At 37.0% G+C, this 27,344-nt stretch overlaps 1 protein-coding gene and 1 long non-coding RNA gene across 6 annotated transcripts in view; one reads left to right on the top strand and one right to left on the bottom strand.

Annotated features, from left to right (window-relative positions):
* The window catches only part of LOC130455569 (uncharacterized), a 35,692-nt gene extending 27,728 nt beyond the window's left edge, over positions 1-7,964 (top strand). For 2 of the 5 annotated variants that reach the window (XR_008913642.1, XR_008913645.1), the window contains one exon: positions 5,888-7,964. This is a non-coding gene — a long non-coding RNA (uncharacterized LOC130455569). Of the gene's footprint in view, positions 1-220; positions 293-4,259; positions 5,868-5,887 lie in introns of those variants that run through there. The other 3 variants (XR_008913641.1, XR_008913640.1, XR_008913643.1) reach the window with 3 other exon arrangements.
* The window catches only part of SVEP1 (sushi, von Willebrand factor type A, EGF and pentraxin domain containing 1), a 341,958-nt gene that overhangs the window by 38,241 nt on the left and 276,373 nt on the right, over positions 1-27,344 (bottom strand). Inside the window, exons 39-42 of the mRNA XM_001374596.5 lie at positions 26,919-27,144; positions 25,227-25,382; positions 22,589-22,652; positions 2,634-2,807 (exon numbers count right to left, since the gene is read on the bottom strand). Coding sequence (XP_001374633.2) covers positions 2,634-2,807; positions 22,589-22,652; positions 25,227-25,382; positions 26,919-27,144 — 620 coding nt within the window. The remainder of the gene's footprint in view (positions 1-2,633; positions 2,808-22,588; positions 22,653-25,226; positions 25,383-26,918; positions 27,145-27,344) is intronic.

Genomic DNA, 27,344 nt, shown 5'->3' with positions numbered 1-27,344 from the left:
TTTAAGATTTTAATACAAAAAGGTGTTAAGTAACTATTAAGGTTAAATTAATCACAAAAGGTTAAGTAACTCACAAAAGGTAAACTTAACAAAGAAGTGTTAAGTAACTCTAAAGATATAATCTAATCAAAGAAGAAGAGAACTCTAAAAGATATGGGCATTTAGAGTAGGAGACACAAGAGTGAAAGGTCTATATATTTGACTCACTTCCTCTCTCCAGGACCTTTTCTGGCGGTGGAGAGTTGGCCTTTTGGCATCTTAGCGTGGCTACAAGCTATTGTCCGGTTTGGTGGTGAGTTTCTGTCTGAGTTTTCCTCCTTTACTTTCCAACTTTATCCTCTTAGGAGCCTCTAATCTTCTTCAGAGACCCAGAGGCGGGGATTTTAAACTCCTACTGGCACAGGCCAGGCAGGAGAAATCCTATATCCTCTTCCCCCCTTTTCCTTAAATTCCTTCCCTCTATATTAATTAAATTACCATGAATTTCCACACTGACTTGGATATTTTATTTGAGATTTCCCTTGGCGACCAATTAAATCTGGATTTTAAGTTACAACCCTAAAATTATCTTTACAGAGGCCAGATTTAGACTCTGGATCTCTCACCTCTGGGCCTGACTCTCTACCCACTAAGCCCTGACTTTCTGATTTTCTTAAACTTTATTCCTTTCTATACACTCTATGAATGAGTCTCTTATGATCATGCTATGATTTGTTCTTCCTTCTATATTCTATCTACCACCTCCACGAATTTGCATGAGCTCTTCCCCATGCCTACAGTGTTCTTCCTCTTTACTTTCTCATATGATTTTGGCCTCCTTCAATAATTAGCTTAAATCTTACTCATTGCAGGACATCCTTTTTGGTCCCTTTAAGTTTTTAACAATGTCTCCTCTGAGATTACTTTCCATTTCCACCACACATGTCTTGTCTATACCTTGTAATTTGCATGTTGTCTTCCACTAGAATGTGAATTCCTTGAGAGAAAGGAAAAATTTGATTTTTCTTTGTATTCCTGGGATTTAATATAGTGAGTGGTGCATTTGTTATTAAGTCATTCAGTTGTGTCTTGACTCTACGTGATTGTAAGTTTTTGTCCATGGGGTTTTGACATTTCCTTTTTCATTGCATCCCCATTTATAGATGAGAAATTAAGGCAAATACAATTAAGTTACTTACTCAGTGACACATAATTAATAAATATCTGAGGTCAGTTTTGAACTCAGGTCTTCCTGACTTTAAGCCCAGTGCTCTGTCCAACTGTGTTATCTAACTGCCTTGAGTGGAATATGAAATGTTTTTTTTTTTTTAACCCTTACCTTCTATTTTAGAATCGATTTTGTATATTGATTCCAAGGCAGAAGAGCGGTAATGGGGGTTAAGTGACTTTTTCAGGATCATATAGCTAGGAAGTGTCTGAGGCCAGATTTGAACCCAGGATCTCTCATCTGACTCTCAAACCACTGAGTCACCTAGCTTGCCCCACAGTAAATGCTTAATAAATACATGTTGACTTACTGAAATGATAGTTTAGAAATTGGAATGCTGACATTATGATACTTCCCATCCATGTGTATCTTCTATTTACTTGCTGTCTTCCCTATCAGACTAGAGAGCAAGGGCCATGTTTTTACCTTTATTATATCTTTAGAACTTAGCTCAGCTCTTGGCACATGATAAATGGTTAATGAATGCCTTTTTTTTTAAACCCTCACCTTCCATCTTGGAATCAATGCTAAGTATTGGTTCTAAGGTGGAAGAGCGGTAAGGGCTAGGCAATGGGGGTTCAGTTAGCTATGTGAGCCTGGGCAAGTCACTTACCACCAGGCGCTATATTAAGTGTTTAAACATATTTTATTTTATCCTTGCAGACTTGTGGGGTGGGTGTTATGAATTTTTTGCAGTTTTGAGGAAACTGAGCCTGATAGATACTTTTTTACATTCACAGAGTTGAGGCCATTTTTTAATTCAGTGATGCCAGACTCAGAACTTCTTGACCCTAGACCCTATCTTACTATCTCAGACTCTGGTAGTCATTTATTCTAACAGAAATTCTATGGTTGAAATTATTATTAATTATTATCATAATTATAAAATTATTAATTGTTATTTTAGTTATAGTTAGATAACCTACTTAAAAAGTTACCAACACTCCAGCCAAATTACAAATTGCATATGAAACCTTGTCTTACTCTAAAGGATACACTGTCTACTCAATACTATATTTATAAATGCATTTGAAGTTATAATACAGCATTTGAATTTTTTCTTTCTTTTGTATTAGGACATTTCTTCACAATTAGACAGAGAAGCATAAAAATATTCCCTTACTCTCACCAATGACTATTAACCTTCCATTTATAGAATCCTAAGAGAAATGGATTGGCTAATTGCTCAATCTGATTAATAAAGCTTTCCAAACCTGATGATTCAGATTTTGCAGTAAATTTGTAATAATCTGAATTATACAACTTAGACCTATGTGCTAATCACATTAACCAGATCAAAATTTACCTGATGGTAAGTCAGTCTTTCTTTAACTCACTTACAGAGGTTTGGGAGTAGGGTACAGCTAGATGCTGGGCAATATCAGAATTGAATAAAAGCACAGTTGGTACTAAAGACATCACTCACGTTTGCAGAAAGGTATTGGGTGGCTCCAAGTTCCATTTTCAGTGCATTCTGTAATAGATTCTCCTTCCAGGCTGTATCCTTTATTGCAGGAATATATCACTCTTGGACCAACTGTTTTATTTTCATATTCAATCCTCCCATTCTCAAACTGGATTGGAGCTTCACACTTGATTTCTAGAGGGAAGGAAAATAAGTCGGTGTAAATAGTCTCATGCTTAATTTAACTTCCAAATCACCAGTTGTTTTTCTGCTATAACTTTGGGAAAATCACTCATTACTTATTTATGGAAGATATCCACCAGTGAGAATCTGATCATCATTTCATTAACATAAGGTTTTGTCAATGCTCTATAAACAGTATTGTCTTCACTACTTTGGACTTTGGGTTTGGACTTCAAGATCTTGGAGAAATAGAAGAATACTATTAATGAAATTTTGCAAAATCATTCATTATACCCTGTATCCTAATTTTTTATTTTTTCGATGAGTGGAGGGAACATCTAGATATTGTTACAGGGAACTCTTGGTTTGGAAACTCCTTCAAAGAATGCAGTTACTTTGGTTCTAGTTTCAAATTTAGGTTCTGGGGTCAAATTTAGTCTCAGAAACTTGCTAGATGTGTGACCCTGGGCATCCCTTACTGCTCTTCTGCCTTGGAATTAATACACAGTATTGATTCTAAGGCAGAAGACAGGTTTTTCTTTTTTTTAAAGCTGTACTAAAGTTGCCTGGGATACAGAGAGATTAGATAATATGAGGAGACTTCATAATGCACTTCATTTTATTGAGCTTTGCAGACATTGTATTTTGTCTTCTCTTCCCAAATTGAAGGTTTGTGGCAAACATGTGTCAAGCAAGTCTATCCCTCTCCTCCCCTCTCCTCTCCTCTCCTCTCCTCTCCTCTCCTCTCCTCTCCTCTCCTCTCCTCTCCTCTCCTCTCCTCTCCTCTCCTCTCCTCTCCTCTCCTCTCCTCTCCTCTCCTCTCCTCTCCTCTCCTCTCCTCTCCTCTCCTCTCCTCTCCTCTCCTCTCCTCTCCTCTCCTCTCCTCTCCTCTCCTCTCCTCTCCTCTCCTCTCCTCTCCTCTCCTCTCCTCTCCTCTCCTCTCCTCTCCTCTCCTCTCCTCTCATCTCCTCTCCCTCTTCCTCTCCCTCTCCCTCTCCCTCTTCCTCTCCCTCTCCCTCTCCCTCTCCCTCTCCCTCTCCCTCTTCTCTTCGAACCAGTACTGGTACTGATTCCAAGGCAGAAGAGCAGTAAGGGCTAGGCAATGGGGGTTAAGGGACTTGCCCAGGGTCACACAGCTGGGAAGTGTCTGAGGCCAGGACTCTTCATCTCTAGGACTGGCACTCTATCTGCTGAGCCACCTAACTGCCCCATTGGTGCCATTTTCCCAATGGCTTGTGCTTATATTATGTATCTATATTTCATTTTGGTCATTTTTGCAATATTTCACATTTTAAAATTATTATTATATGTTACAGTCATCTGTGATCAGTAATCTTTGATGTTACTATTATAATTGTTTTGGGGACTATTAACTGTTTCTATAAAAGATGGTACCCGTAATCAATAAATGTGACCATTATCATGTCTTTCTCTCTTTCCCCTTGGGCTTTCTTACTCCTTGAGACATAAAAATATTGAAGAATATTATATGAACTAAGCTGACAAAGCAATGGCATGGTTTAAGAAGACTGACTCCAATTCTGCAAGTTTTACTGTGGGTAAAATGTTATCAAACAGCATTGCATGCTATAGAGAAACCTTTCATTAAAGGAAGAGTTGATTAATGTTGCAAAATTCATTGTCTTATTTTAAGCAATTACTACACCTCCCCTGATCAGTCAGCAGTTGTCAACATTGAGGCAAAACTCTCAACCAACAAAAAGATTATGACTTGCAGAAGACTCAGATAATGGCTAGCATTTTTTAGCAATAAAGTAATTTAATGTATGTAATAATACTATTGCACACTTAAAAAGACTTCAGAATACTATAAACATAATTATTAGATGCACTGGGAAACCCCAAAATTCTTGTGACTCACTTTTGTTTTTGCAACAACAAAAATTATTGCAATATTTACTTTACCATGGAGGCCTGGAACTGAACCTGAAGCATCTCTTAGGTATGCCTGTAATTATACTTCGACAGTGATGGTGAACCTTTTAGAGATAGGGTGCTGAGTCTTGCCCTCATCACCTCCCCCCGCCCCGACTGAGTGCTATTCTGCTACCCCATACTGAGTGCTGGGCATGCCTCGCCCCATCTTACCCCACACAGGGGAGGGTGAAATTGCTCCCATTGGGCTACTAGGCAGAGGGGTGGGTGATATGAAAAAATCCCATGAGGCACCATGGAGAGTAGGAGGGAGCAGCTCCACCTGAGTCCTGCCTTTCTAGTAAGGAACTCTTGGGAGGAAGGGGAGTGGCCACATGCCCACAGAGAGTGTTCTGTGTCCCATCTTTGGCACCTGTGCTATAGGTTTATCATCACAATACTAGGATGTACAAGAGATGGGACTTGAAATCAGGCCTGCTTGAACTTCAAAGGCTGGTCCTCTATTCCACCTTAATTTGTGATCAGAAAAAATTGTGCTCTTCTGATCAACCCCCTCACCCTCCACAACCTCCCTCTCTCTCTACCTCCATATAAATAAACGTCAAAATGTGTTTTTAATATTGAAAAGGGAAAACACAGAATTCGGAGAGATCAAAGACAGGCCACAAAGATGGTTAAAAAAGTTTAGAATATAAAGCATATAAAGAGAGCTCAAATTAACTAATTAACTGTAGAGAAGGCTAAAGGGCAATGTATTCATAATCTCTAATAGTATTCAGAGGTTATATTATTTATCCTTACTGGGGATAGAGAAAAGTAGGAAATAATCTTAAGAAGGGTTTTTGTCAGGAAGAATTTCCATATGACAAATATATTTAATAATAACAATAAAATTACTCATGAAAGTGGGAATTTCTTCTCTAGAATGTTTAAAGATAGATTCAATTCTTTTTTTTTTTTGTGATAATGCAAATAGTATCCTGCTAGAAGAGTCAGGAATGAACCAGATGCCTTCTTGTCTTCTCTCTCAACTGAGCCTGGATACACTAATATTTTATAGTCAAAAACTAAGAGTCAGGGGAGAAGACTTAAATAAAAAGCACATTTCAGGGAATGGAAGTAGGAAACAAAGCCATAAAGCCAGAAGGAACTTTTGTGATTTTTTTTATTACTAGTGTAACCCATTCATATTACAGATGAAGGAAATGAGACCCAGAAGATTCAGAAGGATGCCTCTATCCCAACTGGGCCAGCTCCAAGAAGCTCTTGAAGACACCATAAGAGACTAAGAATCATGGGGGTGGATCCTTAATTCTTGTCCAGGTTCATCCTGGAAAAACTTTTCTTGTTTAATTATATCCTGTCTTTTTTCTTGTATTTGTTGAACTGAATTGTTTCATTGAATTACTCCTATCCTCTCAAGTTCTTTAAATTTCATTAGAAGAGAAAGCAATTAAACAGAAAAAAATGCTTTTCCCCAAGTCACAGCACAAATGAAGGAAAGATTTAAGAGAAAAACACAATACATACACTTGATTCCTTAGCCCAGTGCTTCATTCACTGAATAGGAATGGATTGTACCTGTTATGGTTTAAAGCTGACTAACATACATCTCTGGTAGGGATACTGCATTCTAAAACAATTATTTTCTAATTTGAAAACATATTTAACTGGCAATGTGATCAATTATTAATAAAGCCAAGCAGTAAATGGTTCCCAATTTCATAGACTTTTAGCCAGAAGGCACCGTCGAAGTCATGTAGTCCAATGCTTTCATTTGGCAAATGAAGAAACTTAGGGGGCAGATAGGTGACTCAGAGGATGGAGGTCCTGGATTCACATAAGACCTCAGACACATCTTAGCAGTGTAACCCTGGGAAAGTCAATTAAGTCCTATTGCTATCCCCTACAACTCTTCTGTTTTAGAACCAACACACAGTATTGATTCCAAGATGGGTTTTAAAAAAATGAGAAATTTAAGGTTCAAGAAGTTGTGACTCACTCAAGGTCAAAGAGGTAAATAGTGGCAGAATTTATTTTCAGTTTTATACAATTTTTTCCTTTGGTTTAACAATTTTTGCTTTTCTTTTATCACTCCAGGAATAGTTTTGATGCAACTGCATCAAATTCATGAAAACTGATTTATAACTTGAGGTGGAGTCTCAGACAATGTCAAACCCTGTTGTGAATTAACATTGCCTTCTGTGATTGGACTCAGATGGTGCCTGCAATTACAGATACCAGAATCCTACTTGGGAGGGTCTAATTACAGTTTAATACGACAGAGTTGGAATCAAATATCAAGTTCTTTGTTTACAAAAATCAGACAAAAAGGCATCAACTCTATGTACTGCATGAAAGCACTGGTATAACCTATATCAGACTATTTACTGCCTTGAGAAGGGGGTGAGGAAGGGAGGGAGAGAGAAATCAGAATCCTAAATTGACAAAGTAGTTGCCAAGAATTGTTTCTGTATATAACCATAAAATAAATAATTCTTAAAAAAGGCATCAAGCCTTCTGTGGCTTTAAAACATGTATTAATATGAAGGAAATATAGTCTTAAAAAAACAAACCTTATCTTCCATCACAGAATCAATATTGGTTCAAAAGCAAAAAAACAAAAACAAAAACAAAACCAGTAAGTCCTAGACTATGGAAGTTAAGTGACTTGCCCAAGGTCACACAGTGAGGAAGTATCTGAGACAAAATTTGAACCCAGGGGGGCAGCTGGGTAACTCAGTGGATTGATAGCCAGCCCTAGAGACAGGAGTTCCTAGGTTCAAATCTGGCCTCAGACACTTCCCAGCTGTGTGACCCTGGGCAAGTCACTTGACCCCCATTGCCTAGCCCTTACCACTCTTCTGCCTTGGAGCCAATACACAGTATTGACTCCAAGACGGAAGGTAAGGGCTTTAAAAGAAAAAAAAATTGAACCCAGGACCTTCCATCTCTAGACTTGAATCTCAATCCATTGAGCCACTTAGTTGCCCCCAGAACTGGAGGTTTTTTTTTTTAATTTTCCTTCTGCCCAGGAGTATTATGGGGAAAAATGCAACCACCATATTTCAATGTATTTTGCTAATCTCTGTTTATAAGATAATCTGTAGTTTGAAACTTTTGGACAGTTAAAATAATTCCTTGCCTTAGTTTTCTTTGGTTAGTTAATATCAGAAATTGGGGAAATCATCTAATTTGACTGGGCTTTTGGTTTTGCAATCATGTAGCTGCTAACCAAACAGTGAATTAAAATAAAAATATCAACTTTCTGAAGGGCTTTTTTTCTTTTTTAACTAGTTGCATACCTCTAAATTCCTAATCTTCAAAAGTTTATAATCTTTTTCTCAGTTTAGTAGGCTGAGAAGAATAGACACTTTGTTAAGAATCCTTCCTGTTGAGTTGGAATAGGAGTAACATTTTTCCTCTTTGTGAATTCCTTTTCAATAATTAAGAATGTGGAAGGTGGAGTCAAGATGGTGGCTTAGAGACAGAAACAGTTCAGACCTCCTCAAACCCTTTATCACTGATCAAAACCACAATGCTTTGAGGGGACTGAAAACCAAATATAACAGCAGGACAGAGCTAGGGAACCCTCCTGCTGGACCCAACTTAAAAGGTAATCCCCTCCCCCAAAGCCTGAATTCCAGAACATAGTTTTAAGAGAAGAAGGAAGGTCTCAGGACCCTTCCCCCAACTACAGAGCTGAGCTTCCAGTGGTGCCTGGAATCTCTGGGTGGGCAAGAGCTCTAGTCTGGGGGGAGTACCTTGATAGCAAAGCTGTGTCAGGTTTAGGGCATTGAACACAGGTGATGTAGAGGCAGCTGGAGGAGAAGCACAGAGTTCGCAGCCTAGTTGCAGCCAAGATGCTTCATCTTGCCCATCCACACTCAAGGTTTTGGCCTCAGGGTACATCTAGCTTTGCAGAACAACTCCTCCCTGGCTCAATCTCATCAATAGAGCAGATAAGAAGCCTTCTGAGGGTAGGGAAGCTCAAGCTCCAACACCCCTCCCCCACAGACTGATCTTAGAACCTTGCTGACCAAGCTCCAAAGGCAAAAGCTGCAACAAATTACAGGTTACAACCTTGATAACAAGGCAGAAAGCCCATCTCCTTTTCAGCTTCTGTCTTGTTACTAAGGTTGTAACCTGTAATTTGGGCGAAATATGAGTAAACAACAGAAAAAGAAAAAAATTACAATTGACAGCTTCTATCCAGGCAATGAACAAATTGCAAATGAAATAGAGGAGGATCAAGGAACACCAAGCAAAAACACAGAAACTCCAGTGAATTAGACATAGACTTTGGAAGAACTCAAAATACAATTCAAAAAAACAATTAAGAGAAGCTGAAGATAACTGGGAAAAGAACTTAAAAAGCAAATTAAATCATCTGGAAACAAAAAATAGTGTCTTGAAAGCCAAAATTAATCAGTTTGAAAATGAGGCAAAGGAGATGAAAGATGAGGCAAAGAAGAAAGATGACCTTCAAAGAAAATCAGACCAGAAGGAGGATGACCAAAAAAGCCAGGGATGAAATTCAGTCTTTTAAAAACAGAATCCAACAACTAGAAGTAAGCAACTTTGCAAGGTAGCAGGAAACTATAAAATTAAATTAAAAAAAAAACTGAAAAAATTGAGGAAAATATGAAACACCTCATCCACAAATGGAAGATATAGAAAACAGGTCCAGGAGAGACAACTTAAGAATCATTGGACTACCAGAAGATCATGACAGAAGAAAAATCCTGGACATCATCCTACAGGAAATTATCCAAGAAAACTGCCCCAACATTCTAGAGCAAGAGGGAAAAGTGGAGATTAAAAGAATAAACAGATCACCTACTGTACTTAATCCTCAACTGACAACACCCAAGAATGTTATAGCCAAATTCAAGAACTATCAGACTAAGGACAAAATATTACAAACTGCTAAGAAGAAGTCATTCAGATACCATGGAACCACAGTTAGGATAACACAGATATGGCTGCATCCACACTGAAGGACCAAAAGTCATGGAATATGATATTCTGGAAAGCAAGGGAAATAGGTCTACCACCAAGAATCAAGTACCCAGCAACACTGACTATATTCTTGCAGGGGAAAGTATGGTCATTTAATAAAATAGAAGACTTCCAACCATTTATAAAGACCAGACTTGAACAGAAAATTTGGTGCCCAAACAGAGAACTCAAGAGAATCACCAAAAGGTAATTAAGAAAGGGGAAAAACAAACAAAGAAAACACTTTTTTAAGGGAATCAATAAGTTAAAATTATTTGTATCCCTACAAGAAAATAGGATATTGTTAACTCTAAAAAATTGTTATTATCACCTGGGTAGCTAGAAGAATTATTCTTAGAGGGAACAGTGACAAACTATATAGGATGAAATGCCAAGATACACACACACACACACACACACACACACACACACACACACACACACACAAAAATAAAACAATGTAAAAAAAAGAGGTTAATACTAAGAGAAATGGGAAAAGAAACAAAATGAGGTAAATTTATACATAATACTGAAGCTCATGGCAGGAGTGGGAGAACACCAATACACTTGAAGGGTAAAGAGGTTGGAGAAAGGAAATACTTAATTCTTATGTGCACTGAAATTGACTCAAAGAGGGAAGAACAATCAGATCCATTGGGACAGAGAATTGATTCATGCCCTATAGAGAAGTAGAAGGGTTATAAATGGACTAGTGGGGAGGGAAGCAATTCAAGGGAGGGAGAGGGTGGGGGGTAGTTTAAAAAAAATAAAATAAGAGGGGAATAAGAAGGGGCAGAGAAATGGAAGTAAAATAAGGTTGGGAATTAGGGGAACTGATTGAAAACAAAACACTGGTGTAGAAGGAAATAGTGAAAGAAGAAAGGCCAGGATTAGGAGTGGAAATCAAAATGTTGGGAAATACACAGCTGGTAATCATAACTCTGAATATGAATGGAATGGACTCACCCATAAAATGCAAGCAAATAGCAGAGTGGATTAGAAACAAAAATCCTAAAATATGTTGTCTGCAAGAAACACACATGAGGACAGTAGATACACATAGGGTAAAGGTAAGAGGATGGAGCCAAATCTATTGGGCATCAACTGATAAAAAGAAGGTGGGAGTCACAATCATGATATCTGACAAGCCAAAGTAAAAATAGATCTGATTAAAAGGGATAGGGAAGGTAATTACATCATGATAAAAGGCAGTATAGACAATGAGGAAATATCAGTACTCAACATGCATGCACCAAATGGCATAGCATCCAAATTTCTAAAGGAGAAACTAGTGGAGCTCAAGGAAGAAATAGATAGAAAAACTGTACTAATGGGAGACCTGAACCTTCCTCTATCAGAACTAGATAAATCAAACCAAAAAAATAAATAAGAAAGAGGTAAGAGAAGTGAATGAAATATTAGAAAAATTAGAGTTAGTAGATATGTGGAGGAAAATAAATAGGGACAAAAAGGCATATACCTTCTTTTGAGCAGCACATGATACATTAACAAAGACTGACCATGTACTATGGCATAAAAACATTGCAAACAAGTGCAAAAGAGCAGAAATAATAAATGCAACCTTCTCAGATCAAGGGAATATGGAGAGGAAAATAAAAAATTAATTGGAAATTAAATACTATGATTCTCCAAAATTGGTTAGTTAAAAAAGCAAATCATACAAACAATTAATAATTTCATTGAATAAAATGACAATGGTGAGACACCCTTTCAAAATTTTTGGGATACAGCCAAAATAGTACTTAGGGGGAAATTTATATCCTTGAGTTCATATATTAACAAATTAGGAAGAGCAGAGGTCAATGAATTTGACATGCAAATTAAAAAAAAACTAGAAAGTGAACAAATTTAACATCCTCAGATGAAAACTAAATTTGAGATCCTAAAAATTTAAGGAGAAATTAATAAAAATTGAAAGTCAAAGAACTATTGATTTAATAACTAAGGCTAGAAGCTGGTACTTTGGAAAAAAAACAAAATAGACAAAGTACTGGTCAATCTAATTAAAAAAAGAAAAGAAGAAAACCAAATTAATAGTATCAAAAATGAAAAGGGAGATTTTGCCTCTAATGAAGAAGAAATAAAGGCAATCATTAAAAACTATTATGTCCAATTATATGGAAATAAATATGGCAATCCAGGTGATGTGGATGAATATTTACAAAAATATAAATTGCCTACATTAACAGAAGAAGAAATAGAACACCTAAATAACCCCAAATCAGAAAAAATTATTTGAACAAGCCATCAAAGAACTCTTTAAGAAAAAATCCCCAGGACCAGATGGATTCACAAATGAATTCTATCAAACATTCAAAGACCAACTAATCCCAATATTACACAAACTATTTGACAGAATAAGAAAATGAGTTCTACCAAACTCCTTCTATAACACAGATATGGTACTTATTCCAAGCCAGGCAGGTAAAAAACAGAGAAAGAAAACTTATAGACCAATCTCCTTAATGAATATAGATGCAAAAATCTTACATAGGATACTAGCAAAAAGACTCCAGCAAGTGATCATAATAGTTATTCATTATGACCAGGTGGGATTCATACCAGGGATGCAAGGATGGTTCAATATTAGGAAAACCATCCACATAATTGACCATATTAACAAGCAAACTGACAAAAATCTCATGATTATCTCAATAGATGCAGAAAAAGCCTTTGATAAAATACAATGCTCATTCCTATTGAAAACACTAGAAAGTATAGGAACAGAAGGGCCTTTCCTAAGAATAATAAACAATACATATCTAAAACCATCAGCAACCATTATCTGCAATGGGGATAAATTAGAAGCATTCCCAATAAGATCAGGAGTGAAATAAGGATGCCCATTATCACCTCTATTATTTAACATTGTACTAGAAACACTAGCAGTAGCAATTAGAGAAGAAAAAGAAATTGAAGGTATTAAAATTGGAAATGAGGAGACAATGCTATCACTCTTTGCAAATGATATGATGGTCTACTTAAAGAATCCTAGAGAATAAACCAAAAAGCTAGTCAAAATAATCAACAGACTTTAGCAAAGTTGCAGGATACAAAATAAACCTGCATAAGTCATCAGCATGTCTATATATCTCCAACACATCTTAGCAGTAAGAATTAGAAAGAGAAATTCCATTTAAAAACACCCTAGACAATATAAAATATTTAGGAATCTATCTGCCAAGACAAACTCAGGAACCATATGAGCACAACTACAAAACTTTCCACATAATTAAAACTAGATCTAAATATGTGGAAAGGCATTAATTGCTCATGGGTAGGAAGAGATAACATAATACAAATGACAATCCTACCTAAACTTATTTACTTATTTAGTGCCATTCCCATTGAACTACCAAAAAACTTTTTTACTGAATTAGAAAAAGCCATAGCAAAGTTCATTTGGAAGGACAAAAGATTAAGAATATCCAGGGAAATAATGAAAAAAAATGTGAATGAAGGTGGCCTAGCAGTACCAAATCTCAAACTATACTATAAAGCAGTGGTCATCAAAACAATATGGTGCTGGCTAAGAGACAGAAAGGAGAATCAATGGAATAGACTTGGGGTAAGTGACCTCAAAAAAATAGTGTAGGATAAATCCAAAGATCCCAGCTTTGGGGGCAAAAATCCAGTATTTGATAAAAACTGCTGGGAAAATTGGAAGACAGTATGGGAGAGATTGGGTTTGGATCAATATCTCACACCCTACACCAAGATAAACTCAGAATGGGTGAAAGACTTGAATATAAAAAAGGAAAGTATAAGCAAATTAAGTGAACACAGAATAGTATATGTGTCAGATCTTTTGGAAAGGAAAGATTTTAAGACCAAGCAAGAGTTAGAAAAAATTACAAAATGTAAAATAAATAATTTTGATTACATTAAATTAAAAAGTTTTTATACAAACAAAGCCAATGTAACCAAAATTAGAAGGGAAGCAATAAATTGGGAAACAATCTTCATAACAAAAACCTCTGACAAAGGTCTAATTACTCAAATTTATAAGGAGCTAAATCAATTGTACAAAAAATCAAGCCATTCCCCAATTGATAAATGGGCAAGGGACATGAATAGGCAATTTTCAGATAAAGAAATCAAAATTATTAATAAGTACATGAAAAAGTGTTCTAAATCTCTTATAATCAGAGAGATGCAAATCAAAACAACTCCGAGGTACCACTACACACCTAGCAGATTTGCTAACATGAAAGCAAAGGAAAGTAATGAATGTTGGAGAGGATGTTGCAAAGTTGGGACATTAATGCATTGTTGGTGGAGTTGTGAATTGATCCAACCATTCTGGAGGGCAATTTGGAACTATACCCAAAGAGCACTAAAAAACTGTCTGCCCTTTGATCCATCCATAGCACTGCTGGGTTTGTACTCCAAAGAGATAATGAGGAAAAAGACTTGTACAAGAATATTCATAGCTGCACCCTTTCTGGTGGAAAAAAAAATGGAAAATGAAGGGATAGCCTCAAATTGGGGAATGGCTGAACAAATTGTGGTATATGTTGGTGACAATAGTATCGTGCTCAAAGGAATAATGAACTGGAGGAATTCCATGTGAACAGGAATGACCTCCAGGAATTGATGCAGAGTAAAAGGAGCAGAACCAGGAAAACATTGTACACAGAGACTGATACACTGTGGTACAGGGATCCAGAACAACTCAAAGGGATTTATGAGAAAGAATACTATCCACATTCAGATGGGAATAGAAACACAGAAGAAAAACAACTGCTTGATTACATGGGTCGATGGGGATATGACTGGGGATATAGACTCTAAATAATCTCCCTAGTGCAAACATTAACAACATGGAAATAGGTTTTGATCAAGGACACATGTAAAACACAGGGGAATTGCTTATTGGCCATGGGAAGGGGTAGGGGGAGGGGAGGGAAGGAATATGATTCTTGTAACCAAGGAAAAAGTTCTAAATTGACTAAATAAATAAAAATTTCAAAAATAAAAAAAAAAATAAACTCTGAAAAAAAAAATTAAGAACATGGCCCCAGCACAAAATTGGGAACTGAATACACTTCATGGATAGTACTCCTTCCCTGATTTTGAATGCTAGAACTTAGATCTGAGACAACATTTCCATATGGTCATAACCTAGTACACTTCCAACAGCAAATAATACACAGTGAGATAAAAACTGAGGGTAGCTTTTGCCTGGCCTGGGTAGAAAAAAACTCATGTATAATTAGCAGCACAATTTGCATGCAACAAAATCAGGTGTGGTTAGGAAAATGGAAAATGAATTCTCTTTTAATTAGAAGAATATGATTTTAATTACATAGTATAATGTGAAAATTTCCTAAATCATTGAAAAAATATTGTTAGAGAAGTCATTTATCTATTGAATTTGTGAAGATTGAATTTAGCTCTCCTGTAATTGTAACAATGAAGGTACTTAGCTCTTCCTTGATTGTGAAGATTGAATTATAATCCTCTGGTTATTTGTAGATTTAATCCCCATAAATGTAAGCACAGTACTTGAAGTTGAGTGGGAAGATCTGCTCATGTTAGATCTGATCACCAAGGGTATAAATCTCCCACTTAATCATGAGGTGGGAGGTCTGTGACACAAGTGTGTGATAGTGGGTAATGAATTAGAATCGACTAATTGTCTTCTGGGCAGTCCTAGAGCAGAGCATCTGCTGTGATTGGTAGACATGAAATTTAGGGGAGGTGACACAAGAGAAAAAGATCTTTAAAAAGAGGACCACAGAAGGGATTAGGGATGGAAAAACTCTGACTCAGAGTAAAGATTGGAGGACAGACACTTGAGGAGAATCTGGAAGAGGAATTTGGCCCTGGAGGAACTCATGCAGGAGACCTCAGACTGCTTTCATTTTAGACAGTCACCATTAGTGAGTGAAAGGCTGACTTAGTGACCCTGCCTTTGTGGAGTTGTGAAGCCTCCAGGAAAGGCCCATCATCTTGACTCTACCCCTGGCTCTGGCTTAGAATTTCTAACTGGTATCACTGGAACCCAGAGCTCTCTCTCTCTCTCTCTCTCTCTCTCTCTCTCTCTCTCTCTCTCTGTCTCTGTCTCTCTCTGTCTCTCTCTGTCTCTCTCTGTCTCTCTCTCTCTGTCTCTCTCTCCTTTTCTCTCTTCCTCAATATCTTTCCTCTATTGTAAATAAACTACCATAAATTCCATTAACTTTAGTAATTCATTTTGGGATTTAGAAATTTATTAAATTAAATTAAATATACAGAGTCCAACCACAATTAAATTTAACAAATTGTTAAGGTTGCCCTAAAATGTAGATTACTTTAATGAGAGATTTGAGGAATCTCTAGCCAGAGTTGTGATCCAAGTTGGTAATTGTGTTTAGGTTGATGAAATTGTAGTGTCTTATCAATGCTCTGAAAGAACTTATGTTGTGAGTGTCCAAAACAGTGACTAATTACTTTGAAATCCACTAAATTTATGTCATGCGGCTAAAATATGTTTTGCATCTTCTGATGGGAAGTGCTAAAAGATAGCAAGATTGTTTAAAAACTATTCAATATTCAGTGGGTTATGTTTTCCTCTAAACTAGGCTCTAAAAGGGAAATACTTCAGTCTTACTATGTTTAATTGTCCCACAATGTAAATTAGCAAGTGGTTCAAATAGGAACAGAAATTAAAAATGAAACATTCTGAAGTACTATAGAAAGCAGGCTTCTGAAAATCTTTAAAGTAATCTTTAAGAACTAGAAAAAAAGCCTGGCCTAGGATAAACACTATATAAATGAACTATTGTTACTTCTTGAATTGATTTTAATTACTCTGTACTAGATAGCTCTATATTGGGTTTTAGATGTTCCTGGAAGTGATTAGTAAATTATCAAAGTTGACAATGAATGATTTTCTTTGTAAGATATTAGAAACAACAACAATTTTGCCTTTTGTCTTATAATTGATACTAAGTATTGGTTCCAAGTCAGAAAAGCAGTAAGAATTAGATACTTGGGTTAAGTGACTTGTCCAAGTCACAGCTAAGAAGTGACTGATGTCAGATTTGAACAGACCCTCCCATCTTCAGGCCTGGCTCTCTGTCCACTAACCTACTATGGAGGAGAGAATTTACAAGGCATGCAGGAAGACAAGAAGCTGGAGATGGGTCAGCTGTCAGTCAAATGAAGATTTCATTTGAAATGTGACTGGAAAATAGTTGGAGGCAAGAGCCAACTAGTGTCTGGGTGGACGTTGGTATATTGCTTCATAGTTTCCACTCATCCAGACAGGAAGAGGGCTGGGTTCTCCTCCTTTCCCTGAGTGATTTCTTTGAGTTTATTGTAATTCACTCGCTTTCTAATCCCCCTTTGCATGGCCTCAAGGAGACAATCTATCAAGTGGTCTCTCCTAAATCTGTCCCTTTCATTCATATAATCCCATCCAGGATCTTGCCCTGGGACTGCTGTGGCACCAGGAACTCCTGCCCATGTGCCAGCTAGGGCCTTCTCATCACCTATTTCTACAGCCAAATCCCAGATCCGTTTTTTCTCATCTGGGGTGCAGCAGGTGGAGATCATAATATGCAGATCTGCCCAGGACAGGTCAAACTGCGGGGTCAGGGATTTAAAACCCTCAATGAATTTGGTATGGTTCTCTGAGTAGCAACCCAATTTCTCCTTCATCTGGGCTAGATCAGTCATAGAAAAGGGAACATGTACCCGAGCCAGCCCATCTGACGAGGGTACCTCTCTCATAGGGAGGAGGTGGACCCTGTCACCATAGCTCAGTCCGCTCCGGGTGTGGAGTGGGCTTGGTTGAGGAATGGTGGCCGGTACAAAAGGATATTACGATTGGGAGTAGAGAGAGGAGGGGTCTCAGGCTCTGAACCTTGGCTGAAGGTCTTTGGGTTTTCTGGCTGATGTGAAGGAAGAAGCTGGGTTTATCTCTGGGACTTGGGATAATCAAGTTGGAGGTGACCTGGCTGATTTGAAGGCAGAAGAAGAAGGACAATAGTCCAAATATCTCTCTCTCTGACTGGCTCTGTTTCATGCTAGTGACTGAATTGCCATTTCTCTCAATATCCTCTAACCTAATACTCACTGAAGAGAATAGGGATATCCCACCCCTTTTACCTCCATTCTCCACCCTTGTCCTGTTTTCCCCAATAAACCCTTATTTGAGATAAAGAAAAGAGTATTTCCTCTGAAATATCAAAGCTCACCCTGAGTGACTTAGAAGGAAACTGAAGGGAAGAAGAGGGGAGCAAGGGATATTGGAAGGAGGAGGAAGGAAGGCATAGAGGAAGGAGGGTAGGCAAAAGAAGATAACTATCTGATCCATTAGTTATCTATTATCCATCAAAATATACCCTGAAATATCATCTATTACAGATTGGAACCCCTAAAAGACTGAACTTTACAATCCCTAAGAAACAGCAGAAAAGAAAAAATGTTCAAACAAGTACTCTGTGGAGCTGTTGTGCTGGCAGCCATTACTGGATTTGGGGTCTATAACATTCTCTATAGCAAAATGACCAACATGATTTTTGATTCTCTGGATTACCTTGGCAACACCACCATGTTTATACTCCAGTTGCCATTTCAAACTGAAACTATACTATGGCAGATTTTTGACTCGAGTTTACATCATTTCTATGGCAACTTTACAGACTCTGACCTATTTGAAGAATATCTATAGATTTGAGATCCCCCAAAAGGCAGCACAGATAATGGTGGTGGATACTAATTTGGAAAATGTTATTAAGAACTTGTTTGAGGAATTTATCAATGTAAAAGGGTTAGACCAGATTAAGCACAAGAACAATGGCCAGGCAGATAGTGCACCCAAAGAAAAAGAGAGAAAGGTACCTCTGTTCTCATTGTAAGCTAAAATTCACACAACAGGCAACTGATTTACAGATGATGCAACAGGCTATTATTAAATCAGGAACTAAACCTTAATATTCAGGTTAGGAGAGAATTATGAAGCCAGGCCTATAATGTATGTAGTTTGGTACATGGGGATAGAAGTGATAGTGTAAAAGAGGTTGCTGTTAAACTCAGGAAAAAAACAGTTGAGAAATAGTGAAAATTCAATAAAAGAAAGTGAATCTGTGAGTGATAGCACATGCAATAAATCAAGAGAAAGGCAGAGACAAGTAAAAGAGATAGATGCAGAAGTTAAAGACATCATGTCTCAAATAGCAATTGACATAAGAGACTTAGAGAAAGGCGGTACAGTAACCACACAGGAAAAAAATGCAAATCAAGTCAAAACATTTTTGGAGAACTTTTTTCAATGTAGATTGGGTACTGGGATTGAATTGTGCAAAAGAATCCTGAAGCTGAAACTTTCCATCCAACAATGACTGATTTAGAAAATATAAAATTTACTGAAAATGAAGCTGACATTACATTTGAAAACAATAATCCTATTCAAAGTAATGGAAATGGCATGACAGTTGAATTTGAAAAGAACAATGGAATGGAAGTCTTAGTAACTGAAAGAACAACCAAGGATTCAAATGCCAGACTTGAAGCCAACATTCTAAATGGCAGAGGGGAATCTGGCCAAACAAACAGCTATAATTTAAATTCATGTTCCCAGGTAGTAGAGGATATAGTACAATCAGCCTCATATGAAGACTTCATAGGAAATAAGTTAAATCAAAAAGAGTTAACTGATCCAAACATACAGCTGGCAGAGGGTAGCAAAGGAATGAACAGTGACTCAGTAGCAATACACCCCTTAGCTACACAGTCAGAAACATATATGTATGTAGTACTGTGGGAAAAAAATGAAGACATACATCCACCTGATGCAGGGGAACATGCAGATGTACTAAACTCATTCCCTGAAGAAAACAACATCACAGAGGGACAGATTTCTATCTCTACATAGTCAAAAGAGAGTGAAGATGAACATAAACATCAGACTGGTGATAGAGTAGAATTTATAAATATTAGTAACAGCATTGAATATCTATCTGCCCCTCTGTCATGTAATGATATAATACATCCCACTGAATTATTGTTGTCTGCCTGGTAGTAAGTTTCATGTTTTACATACATGATATTGGGTATGCAAAGTTTCTTTTTATATTATAAAATCTGAAACAAGTTGTTGTAGTAAGTAACTTCCCCTTGTAAACTGAATGCTGTTAGATTATAACTGTATCTATTATATAATATCATTATGTAATGCTTGAAAACTGCTAATTGTTTAATAGGGTATATTTTGTTTTAAATGACAAAATAATCTAATGGTGAGGATAATAATAATAATAATAACACCTTTGGGAGCAAAGCATAGTAAAATCCTCTTAAGAGATCTTTGTGAGGTTCCTTAGAATTTCTTCTGTGACCAAAATTATAAGATCTTACTAGCACCGTTGACAGCTTGTTGTGAAACTCTCAGGTGCTGCAATTTAAGGAACTAGGACCTCTACTAGCCCAAATAGAGAAATAGATGAGCTAAACTTTAAAGAATAAGTGAGTTTCATTTGAGATCATTTAGAAAAGCATGACATTTTATGTTAATAAATAGTATGATGTGGAGTTACATTTTTGAACCAATGACTCACTGTCTGTGTGAACTAGTGTTTACTATATTCATGTAAAACTCCAGGATGTGGTATTGGTGTGGCTTGTCCAATTTATCAAACATTTGACTAACTTCAGTACTTCCCTACCATCTCCTGTGTTAGTCTTCCTTCACCTTATATTCCATGTGAACACCTGCATTTTGATTTCATATATATGCGCAAGTCTGGACACTATAAAGTCTCTCTTCAACTCAGTGGATTAAAGCTTTCCCTAGAAAATAAAAGTTCTATTGGTAAGCTGAACCCTGACACCCATCTGAAGAGGTTAGATGTATTTCCTCTGCCTTTATTCTATCTACTGTGAAAAACTGATTACTGCTACAGAAAGACTTGCAAGCAAGGGCAAGCTATGGAACTTTGAAGATCTATCAATCAGAAACATTCCAGATAAGAATGTGGCCAGGGAGAAGGCAATTTGAATAAGCTGGCACACAAACGGATTTATTCTCTTCTTCCTTGAGACTCTGAGGAAGAAAGCTGACAGAGAGATTTACTCTGTAGTTTCTGGCTACTGGTTTCAACTTGAATACTTGGGTTTAGCTCTGAAGATCTTTTCAAATTATTAACAATATTCCCTTAAAGACAATTCAACTCTACTTTCTTGATATTGAATTTGTAATAGATTAGGGAAACCCAAAATTCCCTCTACCCTTATTCCCCACTCCCTACCCTCTCTTCCTTTAAAATAAATCCTTTTCCAGTATTTTGAAGTGAAATTAGTCTATTGAAAGCTGCTATCATTTACCATCTCTGAATAGCTGTTAGGATCAAATAGAAGGAAGCAGGAAGTGGGTGGGGAAAGGAGAATTGAGAATTCAGTCTCTCCTGGACCTTATTTCTTAGAGTCATTGTTCCAGCTTTTCTCTTTACCTTAAATACCCTAGTAATTGAGCCTCCAATACACCACAGGATAGACCAATAGGAAAGTTGCATATCTAAAAATTAAACTTAAATATTCTCAGTGTTAGAAGTAACTGCAGAGGCCATTCAGTTCGACTCCCATTTCAAAAGAACATTATTAAATGAGAGGTTTTCTCAAGCTTTTAAAATTAGTTTGCATTGTGTTTGGTTCTTGCTGTTGACCTAAATTATTAGGAGTGACTTAAATTTCTATAGTGAAAAGCCTAAAAATCAGCAGTGCGCAATAAGAATAATCTAGTGTAGCTGAATAGGACATCAACATTGTTTAACAGAATTTTCCAAGGCTTGCTATTTCAGCTGGATTTCTCAGAGGTGAACAAGCATAAGAACAAATTCTCCATGTCATTACTCTTACTTAGTTCAAAGCATACTGCAAAATGAACTTGGCTTCTTGCTAAGTTTCTTTTCATTCCATTTTTGGAATCTCTTGTCATTTTAAGTTAAAATGTGCCACCTAAGATGTTTAAAGTTCTAGAATATGATAGGGTAGAATATAATGGATTGGGATGGGATAGGATAGACTAGGATAGAATGGAATGGGCTAGGATGGGATAGGATGGAATAGACTAGGAGAGAATAGAATAGAATGGAATGGAATGGTTTAAGATGGAATGGAATGAGATAGGATTGGAAGGGGATGAAATAGATTGAAGTTGGAAAAAGAATGGAATGGAATGAGAAATAGGGCATTTTGTTTTGTTGATTCATCTGACTCTTCATGATCCCATTTGGGGATTTTGTGGCAAAGATACTGGAGTGGTTTGTCATCATTTTTACAAATGAGGAAACTAAGGCAAATAGGATTAACTTGTTTGCCCAGGGTCATATGGTTAGTTTTTGAGGTCAAATTTGAACTCAGGTCCCTTGACTCCAGGCCTGGCATTCTATCTATTGTGCTCCTTAACTATCCCTACAAATCAGGTAGGGATCTTTATCCTTCTGACAAACTACACTTCAAAGTAATTAAAGCACATAATATAGTGAAATTAAAAGTAAAAATAAAAATATAAGGCAGGCAACTTGAGTTCTTTTCCTGCTTGCCATTGTTCAGTACTATATACCTGATAAATTTTGCTTACTCTGTGACTTGCACCAAGAATCTTAATTTATCAGCTGGAATTGAAGCAATGATAGCAATAATAAAAGTTATGTTCTTATTGACCCTCTTGTGCACTCTAGAAAAGACCTATGTAAGCATAATTCACAATATTAAATATAAAACAGAAATCTTTGATGTTTGTCTGCTATTTAAAAGGTAGGATAGAAGCTGAATTTCTCATGGAATGTATTCACATCCTTTCTCCTTGTGTGCAGCTTAACTGCCAAAATGGGTCAAAACAGATTGAAAGCTCAAGATCTGAGGACAGAAGGTGACTTTTGGAAACTCACTTTTACAGAGAGCTACAGCTCCACTCCACTGTTTGTTTTCCTGGCAGAAACGTTCAGAGTCACCCTGTGAAGCAAAGGAGAAGGTCACTAAAAGACAGAGGAAAAAACAATCTATAGATCTCTAGGAAGAAAGATACCATTTTAAATGGATTATTTGTTGTTCAGTTGCTTTTTAAAAACGCTTACCTTATGTTTTAGAATTAATACTATGTATTGGTTTTAAGGCAGAAGAGTGATACAGGCTGGGCAAAGGGGGTTAAGTGACTTGCCCAGGGTCATACAGCAAGGATATATCCAAGGCTAGATTTGAATCCAGGACTTTCTATTGCTGGGCTTGGTTCTCAATCCACTGAACTACCTAGCTGCCCCCTGTTCAATTATTTTAGTCATGTCCAACTCTGTGATCCCATTTGAGGTTTTCTTGGCAAAGATACTGGAGTGGTGTCCTCCAGACTTACGCCTTGATAGCCATGATAAAACATTGTTGTCAACGTGCTTGCCAATACTTATCCTCTCTCTACCTTTAATTTATAATCATTGATCCATTTTGGGCTGTTAAACTACATGACTAAACAATGTAGAATTGAATATAAAATAGGAGTACATAGTCTGAGTAAGAAAGTGATGAGCATTACTGTGAGAAAGGCCATGACCTTTAGTGAATGGTTTCGTGGTATCTATTTTGGGTGCTCAGAGGCCTCTTTATTTTTTTCCCCTCTTCTTGGCATTTTCCTCCCAGCCAGTGACTTTTGAATCCCTTCATTCTGTCATAGTTGCCATATAGTAGGGGCTCAATAAATGATTGAAATTACCAAACGAGTGGGGTAGGGGCTGGATCGGTGACTTCATTAGCATAGGGAATTTCTGGGTAAAGAAATTTCTTATCCAATGAAGATTGCTACTTTCTCTGCAGCTGGGTTTTAGGGAGCTGCCTAGACCACTGAAAGGTGTTGGAAGCAAATTTCTCTCTTCATTGTGTCGCTTTTTTTAACATCATCTCTCAGTGACCAGGAGGTCAAATACCACTGAGTAAATTGAGGTATAGACAAGCCCTCAGATAAAGGAAGTTAAAGAACCAAGGAACCAAGGAGACAGGAAACTGATTCTACTGGTCTGCCCCATTGGGCAGCCCAGGCAAATTAAGAAACTATAGTTGGTTCCTGAGATGTGACCTGCGAGAGTTAGTGGATGAATAGGGGAGACACAGGAGGAAGTCCTCATCTTCTTGCAGGAGTGTGGAGAGCATAAGGAACCCTTGTTGGAGTTTAGCTACAGGCCCATCATGGTGGCCAATAGATTAGAAAACTAAGTATCTCTCTACCTCTCTCCTTTCTTTCCTTTTCTTTAGTATTACTTCTATTACTTTGATTTAATAAAGTTATTAAGCTACTACCAGTCTCATAATTTTAATTATTACAGAGGTTAAATGATTTGTCCAGGGTCATATAGCCAGTACCGGGAATGGATCATAGATAGAACAGGAAACCAAGTCTTCCTGGCCTATGCCACATTGCTTCTCATTAAGAGGACAAATGTCACTGTATTCTCTTTGTAATTTTTCCTTAGACTCTCATCTTTATTTTCCCATTCTCTTGCTTGTGAAGTCATTTTGGAATAGGGGCTTTTAACCTTTTGTTGTTGTTGCTACAGACCCTTCTAGAAGTCTGGCAAAACCTGTGGACCCTTCCTCATCTAAATCTTCTCATAAAATCTCACCTATATGTAGAAGATTTGTAAGTATACATATATATGATCACTTATACAATAAATAAATATACAGGATTACAAAGAAAACTGGAGGTCAGTGAAAACAAGGGGTTACCTTTCTAGGCAAGTCTCCATTTTCCATCAGCAGCTCTGTTGGGTTTCAAATAATTATGTCCCACCTAGGATAAGCCAGGCACTTGAAATCTGAACATTGAGCTGACTGATTGTTTTTGATACTCAATACTTCGACCCTCTCAGATTGCATGTCCTCTTAGATTGGAGGGCTAAAGGGTAGAGCAGTAAACTGCTAAAACTTTCCTTTATGAAGGGCTCTAGACTGTTTGGATTTTTCAGATAACTCTCCATTTTCCATTAAGACCTGTGCATAATGGAACATCATATCCATGTGCCAGGTATCCTTTTTTTGTCCACCCTATTTTTCAGTTCCTAACCCCACTTTTTAGCTTCCTTTGGTGTATTGTCTTCCCACATTAGATTGTAAGTTCTGTTAGGGCAGGGGCTGTCTTCCTTTTTCTTATTTGTATATTCATTGCTTAGCACCATGCCCTGGACACATGGTTGGCAATAAATTATTTATTGAATTGAATGGAAAACAAGTGATGCAATTTTTTTCTATTCAAGTTCTCAGACACCTTAAAATTAGTCCACAGACCTTTTTGGGTCTATGAAGACCAGGTGAAGAAACACTGCTTCAGAAGATATTGCCAGCAAATTAAGGGTTAAATATTTCCACTCATTATAGGAAATCCCTGTTGATTTCAGTAGTTCTTCTGAAGTTATTTCCCAAGGTAAGAAAAACTTCTATTATGAACAAACTTTCTTAGGATAAAAGGTAGTGGGGTTCACTGATAACAACATTAGTAAAACATCTTCCTGGTCGGTTTTAGGATTTAAATATCTCTTGGCTTACCTCTAACTCATAGCCAGCCTCACACTGATAAATAATTGTACTTTTGAAGCTGTATTCTATGCCAAGCACAAGTCCATGCTCTGGAGTTTCAGGTTTCCCACAAGAAACTGGAGTGCAAGAATCATCAGAGAATGGTGGATCCCAAGAACCATCAAGCTAAGTGAAAAAGAGATTATAAGAACAAATGTCAGCAGGCATGCCCCATCCATCCTACAGATGGAGGTGATGAGATGATGGATATGGAATGGGCACTTTATCTGGTCACTTCCCAGTTGGACATGATCTCTCCCTCCTCAAATTTCTTGTAACCTTTGCACTAATCATCATTTCCTTTGTATTAGAGATTTGTAGATATCGTGTTTCCCCTATTAGACTGGGGGTTCTTTAAGGTCAGGGGTTTTATATAACTTCATCTTCTTATATTCTCTAGAGCTCAATACAGTGTCCAATATATGTAGATTCTACAAATGTGTTTTGAATTTGAACTAATTTTTAACAATCAATCTTTAATCAAGATTTTTCCAATAAAGCACTAAAAGTTGTATTCTTCATCAGCACAACAAATGATGGTACAAATGAAATCTTTGATGCTTGGTGTAAATATAAATCAAAATTTTCTACTAGGCAAAAACTTTGTCAGTTTATATATATATATATATTTGTATATGTATATATATATACATTCACACAAAAAGGAAGAAAAATCCTGTTTGAAAGGTTTCAAATTATGTTATGGTTTAGAATTCAATTCAGTTTAATAAATATTTATTAAGCTCCTAGTTTTATGTGCAAGGTGAGAAACAACATGGCATAGTGGATAGAAGGCTAGTCTTTGGAATAAGTAAGACCTGGATACAAGTCTTATAACCTTTCTGTCTCAATTTCCTTACCTGAAAAATGGGAATAACAATAGTGCCTACCTCTCAGGGTAGTGAGGATTAGGCAGAATAAAATATATAAAAGCATTTTAAACTGTCAAAGTGCTATACAAATGTAAAGTAATATAGTCTAGCAAGGGAAACAAGAATAGATAAACAAAATGCTCATATTTTGATAAATGCATTTATGAGACAAAAAACAAAATCCAGGTCTTACTTATTCCAAAGACTAGCCTTCTATCCACTATGCCATGTTGTTTCTCACCTTACACATAAAACTAGGAGCTTAATAAAAATTAGGTTTCAGAGGAAAAATGTGATCATCCACAGGGGATCAGGGAAGTCTTCATGGACAAGGTCATATTGGAGTTGGGGCTTTAAAAAGTAAGTAGGAATTTAAGAGGAAAAGAGGGTAGAAAGAAGAGAGGACATCTTAGATACCAAATAAACAAAGACTGGGCATGTTCAGGGAGCAGAGAATAGACTACTTTGGTCATAGTGGAGAGAGGAGAGTAACATAAGGTAAGACTGAAAAGATGCCAGATTACAATGGAACTGGAAACTCCAGCAATGGAGGGTGACTTTTGCTCAGGAAGTAATAAAGAGACCATTTTGTGTAGGGCTTTTGGAATGCTTTGTACATTTGCTATTTGTACATCTGAAATTTCAAGTAATCACCTTTTGCTATGGTTTGAAAGTATGGTATATGTGTAATTAGAATCTTGAATCCTTTACAAGACATTGGGACACTAGCTACATGTCAGTATATGTATAAGCAACGTACTTTGCACTTAGTAAGTAAGGTGAGTCTTACCTGACATGTTGATATGTTTTCTCCCTCCAAAGTATATCCTTTTACACATGATACAGAAACTTGTTTATTCACACTAAACTCATCCCCAAGAACAAGTATCTTGTTCATATCTGTTGGTAGGGAGCATTTTTTGGGAATACAGGAAATGCTGTCAGGTGACCAATTCCCATCTTTCAGACAAGTCATTGTATCTGTATCTGATTCCATCACATAACCTTCTAGACATCTGAAATAAAGAAGATGAAAATATAACACCAGAGAGAGAATATAGTGTTGTTTATGGCCTATCCCTTACCCATAAATAGTTTTGCAGAAGGTCAGAGAGAACTTCTAATTTTGGCAGCCCTTCTGAGAATAACAAAGGGCAAAAGCCAGGAGACACCTTGCCAAGCACTGAGATAACCATATCATAGTAAATATACAGAA

Source organism: Monodelphis domestica, chromosome 7, assembly GCF_027887165.1.
Source record: "Monodelphis domestica isolate mMonDom1 chromosome 7, mMonDom1.pri, whole genome shotgun sequence".
NCBI lineage: Eukaryota > Metazoa > Chordata > Mammalia > Didelphimorphia > Didelphidae > Monodelphis > Monodelphis domestica.
The sequence above is the reverse complement of the archived record's forward strand: the minus strand, read 5'-3'. Positions and strand labels throughout refer to the sequence as shown.